General features: G+C 45.6%; 1 protein-coding gene across 1 annotated transcript in view; it reads right to left on the reverse strand.

Annotated features, from left to right (window-relative positions):
• LOC147700848 (putative DBH-like monooxygenase protein 2) overlaps positions 1-23,795 on the reverse strand; it is a 477,613-nt gene that overhangs the window by 93,622 nt on the left and 360,196 nt on the right. Inside the window, exon 12 of the mRNA XM_086929749.1 lies at positions 3,773-3,878. Coding sequence (XP_086785875.1) covers positions 3,773-3,878 — 106 coding nt within the window. The remainder of the gene's footprint in view (positions 1-3,772; positions 3,879-23,795) is intronic.

The following is a 23,795-nucleotide window of genomic DNA, read 5'->3' on the forward strand; positions in this document are numbered from 1 at the left end:
TTCGAGGTAAGACTTCCCTTATTAAAATATTTACAACACCCGCTCACACACACATCCCCGCATCCATGCCACATCCAGTGTTCTTTCCAGCGTTTACCACCTCACAGCTGTCCAGTCCCCCCAAGAACTTGTCAATGGCGGCTGCTGTGCGCCCATGCACAGCGGGCATACCACTGTGGCAAAGGCACATACGTGGTTGCAACGCATGCCATAACATCGCATTCCATTCCAATGCATACTAATACTAGGCACATTGCAACAGTAGATTAGGTGTTGCATAGCGGAGACATTAATATCACTATTCCCACTTCACTGAGTGCAGCCTAAAACTAACCTTTGCACCCCAAACCCAAGGTGAACCCTGGAATTCCTTTTTGAGGCCCCATAACACACAAAAAAATCAAATTTGAGCCAAAACACACCCCAATTTTCATTTTTCACCCCATAACACACCCCAATTTTCATATTTACCCCAAAACACACCCCAATTTTCATATTTTACCCCCAAAACCCATAACCACCCAAAAAACGTTAAATTATCCCATTACTGACCTCACAATGCATTGTAATCAAATGAGATGTAAAGGCACCTGCGTTTTCAGAGTTGCGATGTTAACGATGTACAGCCTGCTGAGTACTGGTTATCTCCCGAGCCAAAGTAAACCCACAGGCTATACCCTTTGTGTCTGTCTGCCCCTGGACCGCGCTCAGCACCTAGGAGCGTTCCTCTTGGACACTCCACTGCTACGACACCAGCACCCTCCTCGCCATCAACCCTTGACGACCCCTCGCCTGCCAGGACCAGCAAGGAGCACCCCGACCATCAATGAGGAAGCATTGCCATCACCTACAGCAGCACACTCCGACTGACCACGCACTCTAATGACCCAAGGGTGACCGTGGACCACCTGAACTCCCAGATCCCGACCAAGCACATCATCTGCCGCACGTTCATGTGCAGGCCCCAATTCTCCAATACCATTGTAGACCTCATTGCACCCTAGAGTCTCCCGTCCACCAACGACATCCTACTCGGTGAACTCAAGTTCTACTGGGGAAGATCCCCTACATCAGACGCAAGAAGCAGGTCACCCCAACAAGCCACATAGCAGGACACACGGTAAAGCATGTCACCTCCACCAGCGGGAACTTGAACCACAGCCACAACAGTGGAATCTCCTGGACCGACCATCATTGGTATCATCACGTCTTCACCTTGCCCACCGGACACCACCACTATCATCGCACCCCCGAAGAATGTATCGTCAACTCCCTCCGCACCAACACTCCACCATTGCTTTCAAACGATGACACCGGAGCGCGCAACCATCATTGATGGAGCTCCAACAGCGATGAGATTCGGGCATCCCTGATGAACGACACTGTGTCAGAACCTTCCGCCTGCCTGATTTATTTATATTTATTATATTTCTTATATAGCGCCTGAATCGACCCCTGAAGGGGTATCTATGCGCTTGCCTTGGGAACCCGTCCTGGCTTTTCCCTGTGAGATAGCCCCTACATGGCATCCCCAAGGTGAAAGCCAGGCATCCCGCCGTGGGGGGCCGTTGTGGAGATTAAGCAAGCTTAATGCCCAGAGTTGCAGAGTGTGTACCCATGATTAGGTCAGGCACCGAAGCGAGAATTATCGAGTCCATGGACATTTGAGCTCAAGACCCTGCCGCGTCGGGAATTGAACCCTGGTCCCGGGTCTGACCTCTGCTTCAGGGTCTGCCTGCTCTAACCAGTGAGCCACACTTCTCCACCTGATGGTAGGTGTGAGGGTGACTCAGTGCCACAAGGTGGCTGACCCCATGCATTGCTGGAGTTGTGTCATGGTTGTGACACGACTGCAGCAATGCGTGACTTAAGCACAGACAGATACGTTAGTATTCCTGATGTATCTGTCATTACTTGCTTTATGGTGCGCTGTCCAGTGAATACAGCGCATCCATGTTGTCACAAGAAGGGTGTAGTGAGAAGTTTTGCAATTCTGTCTTGCCGCAACACTTTTAATTACTGGGGACCAGGAATGCGCACTATCTTATTGATGGTGCGCATTCCTGCGCTGTAGTTTTGTCGCAGGGCAGTGCTGCTACAGTGCTTGCAGCGCTGTCCAAAACCAAAACCTGCTGAGATGTGGCCCCAAGTGTTATCCCCATTTTTATGAACAGCTATTTCCTGGTCTTACGTTCCAGCAGCATTAGTGGCTGTTTTTTGAAAGCATCGCCGGTCTGGGCGATCGTTGAGAATACAACGAAGTGGGGTTAGTATGCGTTTTAACACGGGAATGCCTACATTGTATATGACTAGCGTTAGTTGTAAGTAACATCGTTGGCGATGGCATTAGCGGCCGCTATCGCCAGAAAGCTGAGCTGAGGCTAACCGCTGTTAGCGACAGCTTGTGATTAGGGCGATACAAATATTGCTGCTTTAGCCACAGAAAAGGGCTGTTAATGTGGCGATATCACCTTGAGAATATGCTCCATAGTCTTGCAGGAGTTTAAGCACAATTGCTAGGACTCCTATGCATAGAATACAATTCATTGCCGCAAAATTCACCAAAGGTACCGAACTCTTTGAATTTGGGGGCAATCAATTTAAAGCTTATCGTGTTTAGGTACACAAGCACTTTATTACTGTTTAGCAGGTAAAAAGTGGCAACAAAAACACGGTCAAAAACAGAAGGCAAAGGTCTGAAAGGAGGCCCTACTAATAGGAGCAGGCCCAACAAGGGGGTATTCGGGCAGGTAACTTACACTCATGACTGATTTTCACGGGCAATTTAATCTTACATTTTTGAGCCACTTTACACTGGGATTTTTTATGACTAGCCACAAAGTAGAACACTTACTCAAAAGTGTAAATTATTTCAAACTGTAAGTTAGCTACGTGACTCAGACCCTGAAGTGTTCTTGAAGGGAAACACCCGTTGAAAACAGGTGGAAACCAATGGATGCAGGAGATGAACTTCGCCAGAAGCTGAGGTCCGGAAAGAAAGCGAGTGTCAGCAGACGTGACTCTCTCCTTTCCTCCTGAGGAGCATCTCACGCAGGCAGGGTCCTGGAATGAAAGCAGCGGCAGAAGCCGCACTGGCAAGCCGCAGGTGTGACCAGCAGAAAGCTTGAATGCACCTGCACCCAGGGGGAGAAGCAAAGGCTGTTCTGCACATGCCTAAATCCAATATATGGTTGCAAGTCTATTCCAATGAAACACTGGGTTTCAAAGAGCCACACATCAATAATAAAATATTATACAAAAAACAGCCTGAAGGAGAAAGAATGCACGCTACTAGGAATCATACCAGTCTAATACAATTGCATTTGGGAAATGTCAGACACGCACAGGCAGTTCAGAGTCAGGCTGTTCTTAACATTCATATGTAGGGTCATCAGTTTACAAATAAGACATTTTCATGTCAAAGAAATAAAATACCACAGATGCTGATTGAATGAGGGTGGGCAAAAATGAGCTGATCCTGTACTGATGAAAAAGCTCATCAGTTGTCTTCAGTCGAACACTGAAACAAGCAACATTTGATTTCTACCCGGCCAAGTCCAGAAAGGTCCCAATTCACCAGCCTTGAAGTGTATTACACAGAGCAATGAACATAACAGACTCCCTTCATTACACCGGAGCTCAGGGACTAAAACCTTCTATAAAGAACTGAACATATACCGCCTCAACCCTTGTAGTTTTACATCTACAAATACATCCTCATGCACAAATGTCTTTTTTAGAGTTCTTTATATGGAAATAGAAAACAACTTACATCAAAAAGAAACACTGGATTAAAGTGGATTGTGTCCTTTGTTGCCTGTTGCACCAGTGTAATATTATCAGGGGTCCAGGGTATGGAGTTCAAATCACTGGGATTACTGCAAAGAAAAGACAGGTTGGTTAAAAAGGCAAACCAGCATTACCAAGAGAAACCCCGCCGCTTGCAGAGCTCTGCGCAGTGCGGGGGAGTGTTTTGGTCTCTTCGTGGCGTTCCGCTTGCGGAACTCTGCAAACTCTGCCCAGGCTCAGTCACAAAGAGAGAAACAGGACTCTAATTAGGGTTCGGCGATGTGCTACCCCTCATCAGGCTGATGAAAGGCCACGGGAAGCACAAATAGCCAAGCCTGTGATGTCACTGGTGGTCAAGATGTCATTTCATCTAAACCTGGTGATTCATCATGTGGCAAACAGCCCAGATGTACTGTTCTGCCATTCACGACCTTTGGACCTGTAACACTAACTTAACCATGGAGTCCTTACTCATATTAACTGCCTTACACGAGGTTCAATTGCTTATACATACGTAGTCTAAACTATTTACTTCTTTGTTTAGTCATTCTAAGCACATCCAGTGCCTCACCTGCTCATTTATTTTAGTAAAATTACATTTGTTCTGTTAATAATTAAACAAGCATTTAATGCTGTCATGTTAGCACCTCGCCCCACCCCCTCCCCTTTTTCATGTCAGCCAATGCGGGGGAGCGCAAGTGAAACCCTGACCTTCGGTCTGGGTCAACTCCCTCTCCGGCGGCTCCACAGTGCCCTCGATGCGCAGCAGCAGCCAGACCTCCTCCTGGGGAGGGTTTGCGCCGGCTGCCAGATTCCCTCCTGCCTGATCCCTGCCTGCCCCAGCACTCTGCCCTGCTCACCCTGGTTTAATTTTATTTTAACCTGCTGAATTTCACCATTTTTAAAATTATATTAATTATTGCCTGATTCTCGGCCGGTTTTCCTGCCCCTGCTTTCCCCCTGGACAGCCCCGCCTCCCAGCACCTCATCCCGCCCCCCTTCCCTATTTCATGGTGGCCGCTGCGGGGGAGCGCGAGTAAAACACTGACCCTCGGTCTGGGTCAGCTCTCTCCCCAGCAACTCTGCAGTGTTCTCAACGCACCGCAGCAGCAGACCTCCTCCTGGTGAGAGTTCGCGCAGGCTGCCAGATTTCCTCCTGCCTGATCCCCGCCTTCCTCAGTGCTCTGCCCTGCTCACTCTGGTTTAATTTTATTTTAACCCGCTTAATTTCACCAGTTTTTAAATTATAATAATTGTTGCCTGATTCTCAGCCGGTTTCCCAATGCTGCTGCCCCTGCAGCCCCTCCCCCCTGGACAGCCCCCGCTTCTGCCTCCCAGCACCTCGTCCCACCCCTCCCCTATTTCATGTAGCCGCTGCCCATCTGTGCATGTCCGCGACCCGACTGTGGCCAGCGCCAGGAACACTGGACCTATGACCCCCCACCCCTACACCCCGCCACCCTCCTCACACTCAACCCTGTAAGAGACCTGTCACAGATCGATGCCAAACATCACCCACAGCCAGTTCTCCTGCCAACACCGCTGACTTTCTTTCACCATCAACAGCCCCCGCGAACGCAGAACCCACGCCGGACGCCTGGACCACCGAAGCCCTGACGTGCATACTCCTCAACGTGCATTCCTATCACAGACACGTCACAGAGATCTGAGACCTGCTCGACACCTTCGCGCCAGATGTCGCCTTCTTCACGGAAACATGGGCCAACGCCACCTCTGCCCCAACATCGCCACCGCCATCCCCGACAGGTACAAGATCCAGAGAAAGGACGGCCCCCACTGCCCAGGAGGAGGACTCGCCATCACACACAAGAGCTCCCTCCGACTCTCCCCCTCCAGTATGAGTGACCCACTCTTGAACACAGAGCACCTCCAATTTCAGATCCAAATGACCCTGAGAACCACGCTGCGCGGGACCCTCATCTACAGACCCTCCGGGTCTCCCGCCTTTTCCACCACCACCATTGCCGACCTTGTGGCACCCCACGGCATCGCCTCCACGGACTATATTCTCTTCAGAGACCTGAACTTACAACTCAACAACTACAGCAACCCCAAATTCACCACCCTCCTTGACAACCTCTATGACCTCAGACTGAAGCAGCTCGTCACCATCCCTACCCACCGAGCTGGACATGCCCTCTACCCCATCTTCGCAGGAGTGACAAACATCAACTTCATCCACACCAGGCAGCCCCACTGGATGGACCACCACTGCATATACTTCACCTTCAGCTCCACCACAGCACCCAAACCCGTCCCACGACCACCTCAGAGGAACTGGAGCAAGATCACAGAGGAATAACTCAACACCACCCTCCTCAATGACCCCCCCGCCACGATCGACGCATACTCCGTAGCCAAAGAACTCCACCTCTGGATCTCCGGCTGTGGTGTGACAAGCTTGCACCCATCTGCCACCCTGTCAAACAGCGCCCGCTGAAGGCAGCCTGGTTCACCACCAACCTCCAAGAAGCAAGACGCTCCTGCAGATGCCTCGAAAAGCTCTGTCGGAACAGGGAAACCCCTGAAGACAAGAACAACTACAGGAACACCATGAATGAATACCACCAGCGCATAAAAGCCACTAAATGGACCTTCATCAAGAACAAAATCCACACCAACGCAAGCAACGCAAAAGAACTCTTTACGTCGTACAGCAATTCACCAAACCCCCCAGCGAAGCCACGGACATTACACCCTCTCAGGACCTCTGCAACAATTTCAGCACCTACTTCCACCTGAAAATCAAGGCCCACTATAACAACTTCAGTGAACAGACGCCGGAACCAACCACCCTCCCACATCCAACATTCAGCCGACCATCACCACTTGGAAGCCAGCCACCATGGAAGACACCACCACGACCATGAAAAACACCCACTCAGGAGCCCCCATGGACCCCTGCCCACCACAAATCTACCACAGAGGCACCACCGCCATAGCATCCAAATTAAGCCAGACTATCAATGCCTCCCTCGAATCCGGCATCTTCCCCGATAACTGGAAGCAGGCAAAGGTCAAGCCCCTACTCAAGAAACCCTCGGCCAACCCGATGGACCCAAAAAACTACCAGCGCATCTCCCTCCTTCCCTTTGCAGCCAAAGCCACAGAGAGATTCATCAACGCCCAGCTGACCACCTTCATCGAGGAGAACTCCATCCTCGACCCCCTTCAGTCCGGATTCCGCAGCAACCACAGCACTGAGACCGCCCTCCTCGCTGCCCCACCGATGACATCCACCTGATACTTGAACAGGGCCACACTGCGGCCCTTATCCTACTTGACCTTTCAGCAGCCTTCAACACCGTCTCCCACCCCACTCTTGCAGCTAGACTCCAAGACGCTGGCATACAAGGAACTGCTCTCGACTGCATCCACTCCTTTCTCTCCGGCATAACCCAAAGGACCAGAATCCCTCCCTTCCTCTCCGAATCTACAGAGATCAACTGTGGAGTACCATAAGTATCCTCGCTCAACCCCACACTCTTCAACATCTACATGGCCCCCCTCGCCTCTATCATCAGACAGCATGGGCTCAGCATACTCAAACGACACCCAGCTCATCCTCTCTCTCACAAAAGACCCCGAAAACACCAGACTCCGCTTCCAAGAAGGAATGAAAGACATTGCAACCTGAATGAGCAACAGCTGTCTAAAACTGAACTCGGAGAAGACTGAGGTCCTCATCCTTGGACCCTCCTCCACTGTGTGGGACAGCTTCCTGGTGGCCCCCGGCCCTCAGAAACCCAACCACCCTGGCCGACCCTGCACGGAACCTCTGCATAATTCTTTGCTCCTCCCTCACCTTGACCCACCAGATCAACGCTGTCAACTCCACCTGTTTCAACTCCCTTCGCCAGACCTTCAAGTGGATCCCCCTGAATGAAGAAAGACCACCACCCATGCACTCATAACCAGCAGACTGGGCTACAGTAACTCCCTCTGCACCGGAATCAAAAAAACCCTGCTACACAAGCTCCAAACCATGCAGAACACCGTAGCACCTATGAGACCTCCACTGGCTACCCATTGAGAAGAGAGTTTCTTTCAAGTTACTCACTCAGACCTGAAAGTCCCTCCACAACATCGGAACCTAATACCTCAACGAAAGAGTCTCCTTCCATGTACCCAAAAGAAACGTCCGCTCTGCCGACCTCGCCCTGGCAGAGACCCCATGCACATGCAGAACCAGAGCAGGCAGAAAAGCCTTCTCCTACGTTGCAGCAAAGACCTGGAACAAGCTCCAAATCAACATCAGACGCGCCCCCACTCTGCACACCTTCAGGAAATGCCTTAAGACCTGGCTCTTCGACTGATCCTGAGCTGCACCATGCCCCCTCACCCTCCAGCACCTTGAGACCCTCGCGGTTGAGTAGCGTGCTTCAAAACCCCATGTTTGGTTGATTGATTGAGCAAAAACAGGTCTGTCCACTAATTACTTCAAATATTTCTTTAAGACCTTTAGGTTCAAGCAGCAACACAACACACTCTCTGGTTTAATCTGAAACGTCACACAGACCAGACAAGTGGGATATGTCAATCAATACTTCATTTGTAAAAAAGACAAAATGCCAGGGCTTTTGTCAGGAGGCCCCTGCAGCTTACCCCACACATTGCCCTTGCTATGCTGCCAAGTATAGTAACAACACAACTACTAACCATCACACTCCTTCCAGTGTGACAATTCAGACTATTTCATCACCCCAAAGCTATAAGAATGGCTCGGGAAGCAGGTAATAGTAATGTTTATGTATATTGAATTAATAATGAACAGTTGCTGTGGTCATCTTTAAATTAGCCGGACAGCACCACCTTGTGGCATTCTGTGACAAGTGCCAAGGTAGACAAATAAGGGCCGGTGCCGGAAAACACCAGCTCAGACAGAGAGCATGTCGCCGCAAACATGACAGAGTTCTGTCACCACCAACCTGATGGTCCACTCGCTCTATTTATAGTTAGATGAATCATCTAATTTCTGCTGTTGGCACCGCCGGTGTCTCCTTCAGTTTAAACCTTACACTGATGGCCTGTATCAGTCTGCCCACTCTATTTATAGCAGACAGTACCTTTTTTCTGTACCACCAAGGAAAGCCTGGCAGCAGTGGCGTCACTAGGGAGGTGCGGGGGGTGCGGGCCGCACCGGGTGACACCATCCCCTAGGGTGACACCAATTGCGTGCAGTTATTAGTGCACTGCACTGTGCAAGTACACCTGCAGCTTACAACAACAAATACTGCAGTGCATGTCACGCACGCACGCACCACCACCTACTAGCATAGTGGTGATGGTGCGCTGCGTGGCTGCGGCGTACCCAGTTTGTGGGTCCCAGGGCCTTCAATCTTATAGTGCTACCAATGACGGCCCTGGGCCAGCCCCCGCGCTGTGCTTCGCTGACGTGCGCAACCACCATGCGCCTAGACTGAGAGTGGAGAGTCTGTAGGCAGGGGAGTGCTGCTTGGCGATTTGCTGAACCCCCACGGAAGGGGCCCAGGCCAGCCACCACCACAGTGGAGTGTAAATAAAAGGTAAAATATGATATCATCACTGTAACAGAATTTCGTCACATGTAAAAATACTTTTGCTTCAAGTTCAGTCGGGATTAAGGAGAGAAAAAGAACTGTGTATCAGGGAAGGGGAGGGGAGGGTTCTCGTACAAGGTCAGGTCCAATCGTAGAAACTGAAGCGCTGTGCAGGTATCTCTCAAGCAATCGATCTATACACGTCTTTGCCGTCCGCCGTTTAAAAGGAAAATCCATTGAATGCCTTCACTTTTTCACCGCTGCCTCGGAGGCTCGTGTGGATTAAATGATTCATACACCTGCATATTCCGGCTGAGGTTATCTGCCTCCAACAAAGCCCCAGGAGCCGCGAGGCTTCAGATACCCCCTAACAACAATTTTTAACCAATGATTGATCTCTCTCGTCTTCGGGGCCAGTTCACCTGCTTTACTGTGCAGTTTTTTTTCCGTTTTAGTCCTCGTGAATGAGGAGGCATTGCGAGCTGATAGACGTCCTGACATTCTCTCCAAACCTTATTACTGGACCTATTTGGGACAGAATACCCGCCGAGGCAGATCAGTGTGCTTTGACAACCAGTGCGAAACTGTGCACCCTGGGCATCCCTCAGGCTCTCCCTGCTCATTCCCAAGCACAGTCTGAAAAGACTCACTCTACTGCCATAATCTTGCTTCACTGCATAGTATAAACTCGACACGAGCGTGGATTGGAAGGCCACAACCGTTTTAATAATCAAATAAGTTAATTTTTGGAATAATAACATAAGAACAGGTCAATTATGCAAATATTAGTACCAGACAACATAGCTGAACGTGGATTATTCAAAGTTAAGAAGGCTGTATATTGTGTCAGGGGTGGGAGGCATTACACCAATGGTCCAAAAGGTAACCTACAAATGTGAGTGATTTAAATGTGTAATTTATTCTTACACTTTTGAGTAACTTTACTTATTTTACCTATTGATAAAATCAGAGAGAAAAGTTAATCAAAAGTGTAGACTTACATTGAGTGCAGCCAAATTTATGTAAGTTGCTACTTATATTTATTTATTTAGAGTTTTATAGGGCGGGCCCGTGGGTATCAGAGCGCTTTACAACATATACACAGGCATAAGAAAAACAGACAGACAAAACAAAATGGACAGCCGTTCGGAAGGCAGGTAATAGAGTCGAGAACTATCCACGCTAATGATGGGATGCCATTTGGAGCATCATTTGAACGCTTTTTTTTCGGTCTGTGCTATAGGGCGCCACTGTATGCGTCTTTCTTTCTGTCTCTGTTCCACCATAGTGACAGTTTACATATATTGTAACTAGAGATGATATTCTATTTTGTTTGTCTTTCTAAAACTCTAACTACAAGTTACTTTTCTGGCCCCCATTCCAAATGCTGCGCTACTAAGATAGGGCAATAGCAGGAGTTACCTGCTCCAATGGAAATAACCGACCCGCGGTATCACTGTGGGCCCGGCAGGTCTCGTGCACATCCAGCAGCCGCTGAAAAAACCGTTGGCCAGGCAGGTTGGAAGTACAGTGCAGCAGAGGTGAGGCCGTATCAGGAGAGACCTCAGTGGTAGTTCTACAGGAGTAGTACTCTTTAACTTACTCCTACATGCCTTTGTTAGCCAGTCCAGAAATATTCAACTCCCAAATAGTAAACACACCGTCCTTTCTGTTTGTGCTAATTGTGTTGAATACCCCCATAGTGTTCCCAATTATTTCACTTTTAGATGTTTTGAGGACAATTCACAATCTCGTGTCATAGTGCCTAAAGAAATTCAACAGGAGCATTACTTAATGCACTCCAAATGCATTTTGTGAATAGGTCTTGTTGAATTAAATTTTTCTTCTATGGCCTTTGTAAATATAGGACTTAAATTTACAAACGTTACTAAGGATTCTGTATGGTCCCGTTATTTGCAGACTGTGTCCACTGGCGGACTCGGAGCGGAGGAAGTCCATGCAGTAAGTCGTGAGGGGGTGACGCCACGAGTTACTCGCACCGGGTGACACCAACCCTAGTGACGCCACTGCCTGGCAGTCCAAAAACGAAAAAAAGAAAAATAACAACCACACATTTAGAGAAACCACCCAGGTTGTCATGCTCATCATTATTTCGTTTTTTGCAAAAACAAGTCCCGTTTTGGAAGTTTGTTTTTGTAAAACAAAAAAGTTGGTGAAAGGTTAGCATGAAACATGGCCACCACTCAGCAAATTTCCAGCGTCTTCAGAGGAGCCACCACGGCAGCGGCTCCTTCAAAGGAACATGGGTCTCTACCAGGCCTGCAGAGATTTACAAATGTGGTGTGCGGGGCCTATGTCTATTTGAAAGATTAATTGTGAAATGTACTCTATTCTACACGTAAGGCACTTTATGTTGATCTGTTTGGAGTGTGACCTGGAAGGGAGTGAAGATTTAGTTATTTACCTTTGTAGACACCTGGTGGATACTCCACCTAACCAGAGATTTCTTAGCTTGTGAGTTTCTCCACAAGCTCTACACTGCATCTGAAACATTTTCAGCAATTACTCCCACATGCTGGTAGATGGTATTATTGGGCTATGCAGCGTGTTTTTCACTGCTTTCAGAAGTGACAGCAAGGTGCCATATGTAGACCTCATCCTCACACACTGCTGCCAATTGTCTTTTTAATCTTATGTGAGCCTTTAGATGTGGATCAGTTATGGCAGATTACAAACATGACAGTGTGGAGAAACTATAAGGCCTTGTTTTATGAAGGTAAAACCTCACTCCACAGGAAGCACAGTTGGTAGGGTGGTGAGCCATCTGCAGTTGGAGATACTATCCACTAGAAAGAGTTTTACTGAAGGTAAGTAATTTGCTCTTTTGATTGACACGTCTATCTACAGATTCCTCATAGATAACGAATAGATATCAAGGATGTGCCTCCCAGAAGGTGGAGAATCTGAGGGATGAGCTTTTAACCAGTCCTGCAGGACAGAGGGGAAAATGCCCCTGCTTGCCGACTTGAGTGCCGAGAGAGTGCTTGATAAATGTATTGACAGATGCACATGTAAAACCCTGGCATATGTCCACCACCGGAACACCGCTCACCAGTGCTGTAGTGGTAGCCTTGGTTCTTGAGGAATGGGCCAAAATGCCCTCAGGATGCTCCATCTTTGCCAGGGACTAGCACTTTTTTAGGTGCAGGTTGATCCATTCGGCAAAGGTTTGTTTCAGAGTGGCACTTCCTTTCCTAGTACCAGGGAAGCTAGCAAAGGCTAGTCGTCCACCCTTTACAACAAAGTCAGATTTATATAGAAATTAAGGGCCCTCTTTGAATCCAACTAATGAAGCCTTCCCACCTCTTTAGAATTATATGGAATAGAAAAGAAGCTGGTATGTGTGATAGACTCCCTGACGTTGAAGGACCAAGCACAAAGGGGCAGATTTACATTACATGGCGCATCTCTGCAAATCAGCAGGGATGCGCCAAGTAACGTACGACAGGCAAAACCACCCGTGCGCCACCACTGATGCGCCGCATTCACAATGCGGCGCATCTTGGCGCATGGATGGGCAGATGCGTGTTGCATCCCCCGGTGGAAAAGCGGCGCATTGCTGGAGTCGCAACGCAAGCGTGAAGCAGCTCCAGTAAGGCCCGGGGGTGCCCCTATGCCTAACATGCTGGGTCAATCCTTACGCCTGTTTCATGCAGGCGCAGGGTTTTGATGCAGCATGGCCGTAAAAGTAGATTTCACTCGGCTACTTTTGTGAGGCGTTCCTGTACCGGAACACCTCACCCCCTACTCCGGAACACCCTCATGTGGCGCAGGGGTTTACAACGTGACGGATCTCCCTAGATGCGTCACGTTGCAAATACACCGCAGCATGGCGCTTGCTTTGCGCCGCCGCTGCGACACACAAGTGACGCACCGGTGTACGGGGTTTGTAAATCTGCCCCAAAATTGTCAGGGAAGAATGTGATATATGGATGGTGTACTGACAGCACCTATAGCTCATTGACATGCAACAGAAGCACTTGTAATAAGGAAAGCATTCGTAATGTACAGCTACATCAGAGAAAAGCTGTGCACAGACTCAAAAAGAGTGCATAGCAAGAAAGTGAAAACATAGTTAAGAGGGGAGGGACATGGTGTCCGCCAGCTAAGCGGTCCCGGCTGAACATCTCCTAGGGTGTTATCCCAGGACTCTCTAATGGGATCTCCTGCAACAAATCCGGAGCAAATTTTTCCCCCGCCTCTCCTTTGTCGTCCTTGTACCTCTTTTTTCTCAGTTTTTCCCCCTTTTTGCCTCCTGTCCTCTTCTTTTGATCTTGGCACGGCAAAGGGCTCCAGAGCTCCGAGCCTCACAGTGGGAGGGCGCGGCTTGAGAGTGGCGTCGAAGCATACCTGCATGCTTCCTAGTCCGTGCCTCAGGAGGCGGAATCAGCACTGGAGACTACTTGGCAGTAGAGCCAGGATGAAAGCGGACCGCGGTGGGGGAGCAAGCCTCTCAGGTAGGGCGTGAGGGGGTACATTTGGCTGGGAAGGAAAGTAAGGACTTTTTTGGCTACCCGGGGCCCTGCCTTCCCTGTGGTGTGTATCAGAGACAACAGGGGGAAATTCTTGCTGTTGCCTGGAAATTAGGAGGAGGAGGGGAACCCCTTACTTTATGGAGAAAGGTGAGGCCCTGCAAGAAATAGGTGCCCCCTCATCCAAAGTGTGTAGATACACTCTCAGAACAAGAGCTGTTCAGCTCCCCCGTAACAGTATTGGAACGACTATCCGAGACTCCCTCCCTACACCTACTGTAAAGGTGTTAAATACACAAAAAAAGGGAGGATTGGAAAAAGATAGGGTGAAAGAAATGGGCACAGAAATTGAGCCCTGTGCATGTACTAAAGGAAAAGGAAGAGGCAGCGGTAAGAAAGTATTGGCCCCTAAAGTAAAGATAACACCCTCACTAAAGTCATATTATAAAGTTCTTTGTGCCCCCGTAACCTGGGTCTCCAACAAGTAAGGTGTCTGTTCCATTACTACTAGCAAGATGGAATTGAATCAACTCCAAGATACGACGCAGACTATGTTAACCACGCCACTGGAAGAAACACAATCCCCCGCTACACTTTTGGTCTTGGATAGAACAGCAGAGGCACTGTCAGAGGTTTCTGGGAGCCATCAAATATCTGTTCACCTTACGGTTACTATCTCGAACCGTTTCTATATATTGGAGGCGCTGTATGTCCAGTCATGTTCCCGCTCAGAACCAATGCAACAAGTAACATCCCCCCAACATCTTTCTACACCGAGCCCAGGGTCTTTGGCTGATATCCTTTCAGCACTCAAGGGCGAGATTGGGAATAGATTCACTGTCTCCGAGTCCAACAAAGAGGCAATTCAGGCATCATGTATTGGGCTAGCCCAGAAGCTGGAAGAGGTATCGTTAAGAACAGACATTCTGGAGCAGGAGAGTCCAAAAATTAAAGAGGCACTCAATACCTCCTCAAGAGAAATCGCAAGCTAGCAAGCCAAAATAGGTAAATGAAGGATGATCTAGAGCGTTTGGAGAACCACGCTATTGTGTTTTTATCTAGGAATCTATATCAATATTTCTATTTTATGCCTTTGTACGGTTATAATCAATAATATCCCTATAATGGCATAAGGAATCATATCCATATCTAGTTGTAGCCCGTGCAGTACATTAAGCAAGGCTACTTCCCCGAGCTCCTAGAAAGCACAACGAGTTCTATAAACAAACCAAACCTCCAGCAACCTGGGAAATCCCCACTTGCTTTTGTTTTGATTTTATCCTAGAACTCCTGTAAAGCACTGTAAGAACGGCAGTTCTTAGTGACATCTTTATTGACGTCTTATGTCCAACCTTACTTCAAGGCCGGCACCTTTCAGGTATAAATATACCAACATTGCCTTAAGCAAACACACAGTGGTGGTTTTGGAGCCGAGCAGCTAACTACTTCCCCGAGAGCCCAGCTGATACGAGAGCCCACGGACGCTGCCCCTCCTCTTTGACGCACTGAAAGAGACGCTGTCTTTTCTCCTGCCGAGAAAATCCAGCTCAGGTGTTCTCAGCCGCCTTCGCGGGCTGCTGGGATATCAAGTCCTGAGAGAGAGATACCAGACCTCCTGCATTCTATTACCCAGGTACGGAGTTGACTAAACCCTTGAAGAGAATTCTTGAATCAGATTCTTGGCATAACCAACTTAACTTAAACTGCTACTTACTTACTCCTTCCCACGTATTAGGCTTAGGTCAGGTACACCGGGGTAGGTGTATTTAGAAGCACCAGTTGAGTACGTTAGTCAATGTATATATGTATGTATGTATTTTATCCATTTTAAAATATCTTATGGCTAAGAAACCATATCAATGCTTTTACAGTATTATTTCATAATACTCTTTTTACTGTACGCACTTTACTTTATATTAAGTATTGCAATCATGGCAATTCATTTCTCTTGCATGAGAAAAACGACTGTTCAATAAATGACACCTTTTTATTGAAAACGCCTGTCTCTCTTTTCTCTGCACTCTGGTGAAACTAAGAACGCACGACTGACTGAGTGAAATAGCTGTCTATTGTTTTCACACGACTCTAGAGATGTACTCTTATTCTGGGGGAGCAAAGTTGTCATGTTATATGGTTGTCAGAAGCTAATCCCTTCTTGTCTATCCAGGGAGGTTAAACTCCTCCTCGTTTATTCAAGAAAGTTTCTAGTGACCTCTGAGCTAGCTGGCGAAACCTAAGTCTAATATAGTCAGTAGAGACCTAGTCGACCTCAGTCCTACGTCTACACTGCTGAATATATTATTCCAATGCGCAGAGCCCATTGGGAATATAGGAACTACACTACATGGTGCCCAACGTTTGGTAAGGCGATAAAACTAACGCAAGACGTTAGAGTAACTCAGTTGTGCTTTTTCACACAGACCCTTTTTTCTCGTAAATACTCCAAAAGACGTCTGGAGTGGGTAAGAGGTTAAAATCCGCCGGAACTTAGTAGGAAGAGATTCCTATGTATAGTTTTTGGTTTAGTCAACGTTGAAGGATACAGTGTTCCAAAATATTGTGCACCTAATCTTTGTCTCCTTGAAACCTGATCTGCAACAAAAAACTTTCTACCAGTAAAAATGGAGGAAAGTGAAGAAGAGAGGGAAGCAGCTAGAATAGCAGCTCAACTCCTAGAGGAGGACACGAGTCTCCTACAGAATGACCGAAATGCTATACTCATCCCGGTCAACATAAGAAAAACTATAACTCTTAAACTTATAGAAAACGGACTGATATCACGAGGTGGTACAGTCATATTCGTGGTAGAGGCCCATGAATATCGGCAGACAGAGGTATTCTATTCATGGATAAACTTTCCAGCAGCAAACGCTGTAACACACCAATTCCACTATTACAAAATAGAGGAACCTCCGGATGAATACACTCCTTTTGAGGAGGTTGAAATCCCATTAAAATACCAAGAGCACCTGCTCTGGTTTAAAGGCGCCCTAAAACATAATAATCACATAACCAGGCTCGGTCCACTAGGTAGACCAGGAGCAAAATGGCCGGTTCTAGCCAGCTACACACCACATCAGGACATCGAAAAAATGTCAGACCAGGAACTTTTGGCCCAGCTAAAAATACTGATTACATTACATAGACAATTGGTCCAATATGTAATGCGGACTTCGACAGTCCAGCCAGCTATTAACGTTCCACAGCTGATCCCTCATCAGGGAAACACAAACAAAATCACACCACAGAACATACAATCATGTCTTGGTAAAACACCCGCAAAACGGGAACAAATTCCATTCTGGCTAGCACAAAAGATAACTCAAATAGAGGCAGTATTTCCGGATACTACCCCTAGTGAGAAACACAGAATTCTGACCATCTGCCTTCCAATGGGGATCGCACCACATGTGGAGGATTGTGACACTTGGGGCACAGTCTTTGCTTCCATTTACACAAAAACACATGGTGTTCCGTCCATGGCGGTAATACCAGATGTACTAAGACAGATTCAAAATGAATACGGTCCAGAACCTGCTTTAACTCTGGGTATGAAATTACTGAAAGAGTTCAAGCAGGTCTCGGCTATATTATTAGCCAACATCAAAGGAGAAGCAGCATCTGTGGCGATCCGCCAGAAACTGAAGGAAACAGATATAGCAGAACAACCATTTGAACTTGCCAGAATCATAGAAAAATCCTATGAAGAACTAGGTATAGATAGTTTGGGTGGTAAACCGGTAAAACCCCAACTAACTGAAAATCCTGAAAAGATATTTATTAAAAATAATCTAAACACTCCAAAAAAGAACTGGGATGGAAATAAACAATCCACTCCCAAAGGAAAAAGATTCCAGTCCAGAGGAAGGTCTCCTCAGCGTAGAGAGAGATCTCCAAGCCGAGAAGACAAGTCTCCCCAAAGGGAGCCCTCTGAAAAGAGATACAACCTTAGAGATAGGGATGAAATAAGAAAACCTGACAGATATCAAGATATTGACACAAGTCCCTCTCGATCCTTCTCACTCAATCTTTCTCGATCTTCCTCACAGAAATCGGAAAGAAGAGGGCGTTCAGAACAAAGAGAAGAGCACGTCAAGTCCAAAGACAAGGAACCTGCTCAAAGAAAAAAATCACAATTTCCAAGAAAGAAGGTAGCGAGTATTAAAATAATTAAACATGCCGAGGATACTGAGGACACAGTTGAAAAACGGAGAGTGGGCCCAGACAATGCTAGACAGCGCAGCAGAAGTGACCATAGCTCGCAAGATCCTGATGAATCATCTGGAGACAGTCGACACAAATGAATACATTCAGGTGGAAACTGCAGATACCAGAGTTAGCAAACCTCATAAAATATACGAAATAACATTACATATAGAGGGAGATAAGACTAGGAATGTAAGGGGTCTGTTTTGGGATAACCTTTCAAAAGGCTATGACATCCTATAAGCTGAGAAAGACTGGCCACCAGAGTTTGTCAAGGAGTGCCCTCATGGCAAAGAAATGATTATGCCTGCCTTCTCAAATCATATTCCAATTCATAGAAAATACATATATGCTAGAAAATGGGCAGTCGCCCAAGCTCCTGCATTATATAAAAATCATGTAGGATGGGATGAGGACTCCCCTCCTCACAAAATCCAGTTAAAATGTCAACCAACTGCACAAAGGCAGTACCCAATTAAGCAAGAAGCTAAAAAACAAGTCAAGGAGATATTAGATCAGCTTGAATACCAAGGGGTGATCTCAACATGCACCTCTCAAATGAACAATTCTTTGTTTCCTGTCTCCAAGCCAGACGATTCATATTGTCTAGTCTTGGACTACAGACACCTTAACTCATGTTGCAAACCATTTGCAGTACAAAACACACATAGTGCAGCACTAATGAATAACATCGTTCGCAAAAAATATAAAACAACATTAGACATCTTTAATGGATTCTTTTGTCAAAATATTGCACCTGAAAGCAGGTACTTAACCGCTTTCTCAATAATGGGATCACAGAAAATTTCTGTCGACTCCCACAGGGATTCAAGAATAGCCCAGGATTATTCTCAGCAAGGGTAACAGAGTTACTACAAATATATGATGATGAGGCATTATCTTATGTCGATGACATCTATCTCACAGACGATGACTTGGATACTCACTTGAAAGGAGTGAACACCATAATACTTGGTTTAGCAGCAGAGGGTTACAAATTCAACTTTAAAAAGTCATGAATTGCCCATCTAACTGTCCTATTTTTAGGATATGAATTATCAAGTGAAGGCAAAAGCCTAGCAGACAATTTCTTAGAGAAGTGTGCTGTACTCCAAGCGCCAAAAACGCTGAAGAACTTACAATCAATACTAGGTTTCCTGAACTTCGGAAGAACTTACATTCTAAATTATGCGGAGAGGGTTAAACCTCTCTATGAATTAATAAAACCTGATTTTAAACCAATCGATTGGACTCAGAAACACACAGAAATTTTGAGATCATTGCAAACAGACATGTTAGCTAAAACGAGATTACAAAATCGCGATAACACACACAACCTTGTAATCAGAGTCATTCCAGGAAGATGCGGATTCATGTACCTGACCTCTAATGAGGGAGAAACACTACCAATAGCTTACAAATCACATTTGTACACAAAAGATGAAAAAACATTCAGCCTTACAGAAAATATAGTAAATACGGTTCAAACTATTGTAGCAAAAGAAAGAGCCCAAGCCCAAGGCAAAAGAATAACTGTTTTTACAGCTGAATCAGCCCTTGAGGCGTTATTAACCCCAGTTAACCTAAAAACGGTGGCACTAGACTCGAAATGGATACAATGGGAAAATTATCTTGCTGCAAAAGAAGTGACATACTATTTTGACCCGAATTTGAAAAAACTGAAAGATCTAGAATATGAAGAAGAATATACTCTGCCATTCGAAATTCTGCCTCTCTAATAGTACTCTTGTGTAATCTATATGGACAGATTTGCACAACATTACGATGTGGATAATATATCCTACAGTGCAGCGTGCGCGATCGTTAAAGGTCGCTGGCTTTGTGGTAAATTCAGACCAAAAGTAACTAAAACTGAATCACTGAGAAACGGTTCGGCTCAGCAAGCTGAAATCAGATCTTTAAAGATGGCGCTTGAAAATGCCGATCGTGAATTCCCGACACTAATAGTGTGCGATTCACATTTTTGCGTCAAATCTTACAATAATGACTTGCAGAACTGGGTTCAAAACGATTACAAAGATGACACAGGTGCCACAATAAAGCATAAGAAGCTTTGGGAACAGGTAGTTTTTTTGCAAAAAGAACTACGAAAGACTCACGTGATACATACACTGAGTCATCAACGTGATGGTGTTCACGTTGCAGGGAATTCATTGGCTAATACAGCCACAGCGGAAGCAGCTCAACCGGCTTCCGTAGCCACAAAAAAGCGTTCAGAAAAATACATAGACGGGGAAACCATGCTGGCGGTAAAAATGTCTTCAAAAGGCGACTTTGCAGCACTACCTGTGAACTACCCACTCACTTATACATACATAATTGATGCAAACTCCGTTCCTTTTGCTCGAATCCCTGGAGTGGGGGATGGGGTAATTCCAAACACGAACAGGAGAATCTTTTTAATAGCAGACGCACACATGGGATTGGGTCTAAGGCACCAAGAGATCAAAGAATCTCTGATAGAATTACAATCGGAATACTGGTGGCCGGTGATGAGCATGCAACACTACAAATTTGTAAAGAGCTGTCCAAACTGCAACAGAGATCGCAGCAGTGAACCGACCGGAGTAGTGCCATGGCTATTCTAGTAGTTAGCATAAGGCTATCTATACGTAAAATCCAGCGTCCCATTAAAATCCTTTTAGGACTAGATACACTTAAAAACTTAGGCCCCAGCGCTCGGCTGACGCCAGAACTGTTATAAAAGATTTGCGAGTCTATATCGGCACATACGCAATTGGCATGCTACATTCTGATCAGGGTCCTGCTTTTAGCTCTCGAGCCTATAAGGAGGCCATGACCAGCATGGGCATTGCATTGCGGTACTCTTGTCCCTTCCATCCTGAGGGAAATGGCATTGTGGAAAGAAAAAACCGGGACATAAAGCAATCTATAACGGCAAGGGTATTAGGTTCGGGTGATGTGTGGGTCCAACATTTAACAAGTGTCCAACGTAGTCTTAACAATCTGCCAAGAAATTCTCTTAAAGGTTTCAGCCCGTACGAACTACTGTTCGGAACTAGAATGTATATTCAGGAATTAGATAGTAAGACTTCAGTGGTAAAAGAAAATAAAGGCTTTGATATCAAAGATCGTTTGTCTGTCTTACAGGATTTAAATGAAACAAGAAAAACCCTGAGCAACATAAAGTTAAAAAAGCAGCCAACAACCACTGAAGATAAACCACCTGTCCCAGGAAAGGCCTGTCTGGATTCCAAAGATTGGGGATCTGGTCAGAGAAAAGATTGCGGTGAAGAAGGAATTTGGGCCTTCTTACAGAAAAGCAGTACCTGTCTTAGCTATCTGCGGAACAAGATCAGTTGTACTACCGCCCCTTGCTGGTAAAAAGGAGAACCGAGTTGTATCCATCGACCTGGTAAAACCACAATCATGTGGCCAATCATAAGTAGTAGGCCAAGTGGACTCCCAAGGAATAGCAGAATACCGAAATTTGCTACAATCCAAGAGGTTCAAACTGAGAGACTAATCACATTTGATAAACCTGAAGTAAATAAGAAAGGACTATGCAACAATGCCATGGAACTTTTGCCTCTTGAAACCCAAATTACAACAGTTCGTCGAGAAACACCAGTCTACAACGATGTAGCTTCAGAGTATACTAATGAAACAAAATCTGAAAAAACAAAAGAAAATTCGGAAGCAATTCCAACAATTGACAGAACTGCATCTGGCTACTTCATCAATTTTGATAACTTTTCTGAAGATCCAAGCGAACCCGAAGAAACGCCAACAACAAAAACTTTCAAAGATAAAGTAACTGAACTTTTTTATCAACTCAAAGAAACCTATCTGATTTCTCCATGGATTGAATTTTGGATTGTGTTAGGTGTACTTTTCCTCCTGCTTTGGCTTGTCATGGTACTTTGTTTGGGACAATTCATTGAAGGAAAATACAGTACAATGGACACAGCAAGTCAGAATATCAACTTGGTCCTAAAGCCACACAAGTCATCTCACATCGAGAAAAGAGAACTATCATCAGTGAATGTCACAGCCATTCCAATACCCGGTGGGGTAGCTTGGGACAAAACGGATTACGAAATCTATGGCCCGGTTGAACTCTTGAAATATCCTCATCAATTCAAGGTTTCATTAAGTGACTTTGTAAAACCAAGTACCTTCTCTGATGATTGGGACTTTGAAAGCATACATAATATGATGTCAGGTTTAGTATTGTCAGCAAAATTTACAGAACATGATTATTTACAGGGTTCTTCAAACTATGAACAGATTTACTGTTACAACCACTATGCACATCACTATTTGCATAAATGTGCTCAACCTAGAGATGTTTTTAAATATAATCAATGGGAACATTGTGCAACTCCACCTAAAAGCAGTTCGAAAACATTTTATGAGAAATTTCCATACTTCTCAGGGTTTAGCACAAAGTGATGCAGAGACCTTTTATTTTAAAGTGTTAAATAAGACAGGGATGAAAACAATGTTGACAAATACTAAATTAATTTATTCTGAAACATTTTATGAAAAAATGATTACATTTGGTTTTGATTTCTGGAAAGAAAATATTGAAACGAAAACCATCTGGGGTACAAAAGAATGGCAGGTCCAGGGTTTGGAAGCATTATTTAGAGCCTGCAAGATCCCAGAACAACTAATATTCTTTAATGACACCATTCAGCAGACTACTTGCCTTGGCCTAGCTAAGATAAAAGACTTGAACAAACCGTCTATTCCAAAGCCGATACGTGATAGTAACACCACTACAGATGTTGGGATAGACGTATCCCATATTTTACAACAAAACAGAACACATCCTGATTGGAAAAAGTGGTTGATCTGGCCAACAGACACAAATAACTGTCAAGATAGATTCCTGAACAAAATCCAGGGGTTCGAAGTGCCAGACCAGACGCTAGATACTCCCGGAGACAACATCCAGGGATAGTTACAACATACAGTGTAGGGAAACTATACCTTGAATGGCTAGAGAGATCCACACTGGCAGAAATTAAGCAACACTTGACTTTACTTAAAGACGGTGCTGACTTGAGTGATTTCCTAATGGGCCACGCAAACAGCGTCAAAAACGTTTCATAGCGGCCGGTATATATGCTACGTACAATGAAGCTTGGAAAGTAATGCAAATTGAGACAGTAGAGAAAATACGAGAAATTAATCGCATTAATTTGGAAAAATCACTTTCTGTTGTGGACAATGGGTTAATGACTCTGTCCTCCAGAATATATTCACTGGACAGTATTGTATCATCTGCAATCGATATAATAGATCAGGACTTACTAATGTTACAACATGGTCAGTCCCAATTACGTTCTATTGTACAGCTCGGCTGGACGTTGCAAAATCTGCGTTCAGGTTACGTGCCATGGCGTTTGATAAACACAACGTCATTATTCTCTATCTTTAACCTTACTGATAAACAAATCAGCTTGGCACAAAAGGAGCAGACTATATGATTCTGAGCATTGAAAAACTTGAGAGATTATCATTGACAATGTCAGAGAGACCTGTCATTGAATGGATAGTACACGGGATAATTACAATTCCGATAACAACTTTCCAATTTAAATACTGCCAAGAATATATACCAGCAGGCCAGTATGAAAGGTTGGGTAAATGGTACATTAAGTCATCATGGAAATCGCCTTACAAACACACATGTTATAGTGAAAGAAAACAAAATGTATTTCTTAGTGGTAACAATTGTAAACAATCACTAAGTGGTATACTTCTGTGTAAAGGT

Source organism: Lissotriton vulgaris, chromosome 7, assembly GCF_964263255.1.
Source record: "Lissotriton vulgaris chromosome 7, aLisVul1.2, whole genome shotgun sequence".
Lineage (NCBI taxonomy): Eukaryota > Metazoa > Chordata > Amphibia > Caudata > Salamandridae > Lissotriton > Lissotriton vulgaris.